Below are 1,143 nucleotides of genomic sequence, written 5' to 3'. Positions count from 1 at the left end.
GGTCGAAGGAATGGCTGTGAGTTGCTTGATGTACTTGCGCTGGCCCAATGGCAAGTGCAGATCTGGAATGTCTCCGTTCTTTTCCGTGTACGATGCCTCGCCCACGACCACAATCGTGTAGGCGCTGGAGGCAGCCAACGCCAAATCGGCCGTTCGATTGCCGATGACGTGGCCGGTCGTGTCGACACCTTCGGCGTACCGGACGTTTGCAAACGTGTGATTGAGGGCGTCTCGAACAGACACTCCATGCGGAATCAACGTCGAGTTGTCTGTGCCTTGCCAAAAGATGGACCATCCGCCGCACAAAAAGGCTTTGGAATCTGCCAGTGGCCCCGTCACAAACACACTGGCTTGGGGGTCTTCGATGGGCAAAGTGAACTTGGGGCTCACGGCATCCACGGGAAGTTTCGGCGAATTTTCCAATAAGATGATCGACTCGTCCGCGGCGGCCTTGGCGTCTCGCTGGTCGGCCGCGCTCCCGACCGCGTCGGTGACGGCCACGTCATCCTTGTCTTGCCAATCAAACTGTCCATGGTTGTATTGATCCAGCAACCCAATGCTGGCTTTCATCTGCAGAATGCGCCGAACGCTGTCGTCCAGTCGTTTCGCCGAGATCTGGCCTTGCTGGACCAATGATAACGTCATATTGGCCACATCAGATAGCCCTGGCAGCATATTCATGTCGACGCTAGTGTGGTTATACACTGTGAAAATGGCATCGACGTCCGAGTCGGCGGCGTGGTGTTCGGCTGCCAACTGGTGGATTTCGTTCTCGTCCGTAACTAATACCCCGTGAAAACCCATATCGTTTCGGAGCAACTCGACAAGCAACTTGTGGCTGGAAATCACTGGCTCCCCATTTACACTCGTGTATGTTTCCATGGCCGACTTGACGCGGCCTTGATGGACTGCCGCCAGGAAGGATGGGGCGTAATAGTTGACCAGTTCAAAGTCGGAAATGACGCTGTCCGCCCGGTCGTTGCCTGAAGTCGGGTTGGAGTACCCAATGAAATGCTTCATGCATGCCTACATACCGGTAGTACATACAGGTCATAAAAGTGTATTTTTGCCACATAATTATAGTACACATACTATAAACTCGTACATATAGTTTAAAACGTAGAAAACACAAAACCATGTATC

General features: G+C 52.9%; 1 protein-coding gene across 1 annotated transcript in view; it reads right to left on the bottom strand.

Annotated features, from left to right (window-relative positions):
- Positions 1–1,143, bottom strand: part of H257_09114 (hypothetical protein) — a gene marked incomplete at both ends in the record, with an annotated part of 18,000 nt that overhangs the window by 4,729 nt on the left and 12,128 nt on the right. Inside the window, 2 exons of the mRNA XM_009835231.1 lie at positions 35–39; positions 92–1,026. Of these exons, the coding sequence (XP_009833533.1) occupies positions 35–39; positions 92–1,026 (940 nt within the window). The remainder of the gene's footprint in view (positions 1–34; positions 40–91; positions 1,027–1,143) is intronic.

This window comes from Aphanomyces astaci, assembly GCF_000520075.1.
Source record: "Aphanomyces astaci strain APO3 unplaced genomic scaffold supercont1.22, whole genome shotgun sequence".
Taxonomy (NCBI): domain Eukaryota; phylum Oomycota; class Saprolegniomycetes; order Saprolegniales; family Verrucalvaceae; genus Aphanomyces; species Aphanomyces astaci.
This window is presented reverse-complemented; position numbering and strand designations above follow the sequence as displayed.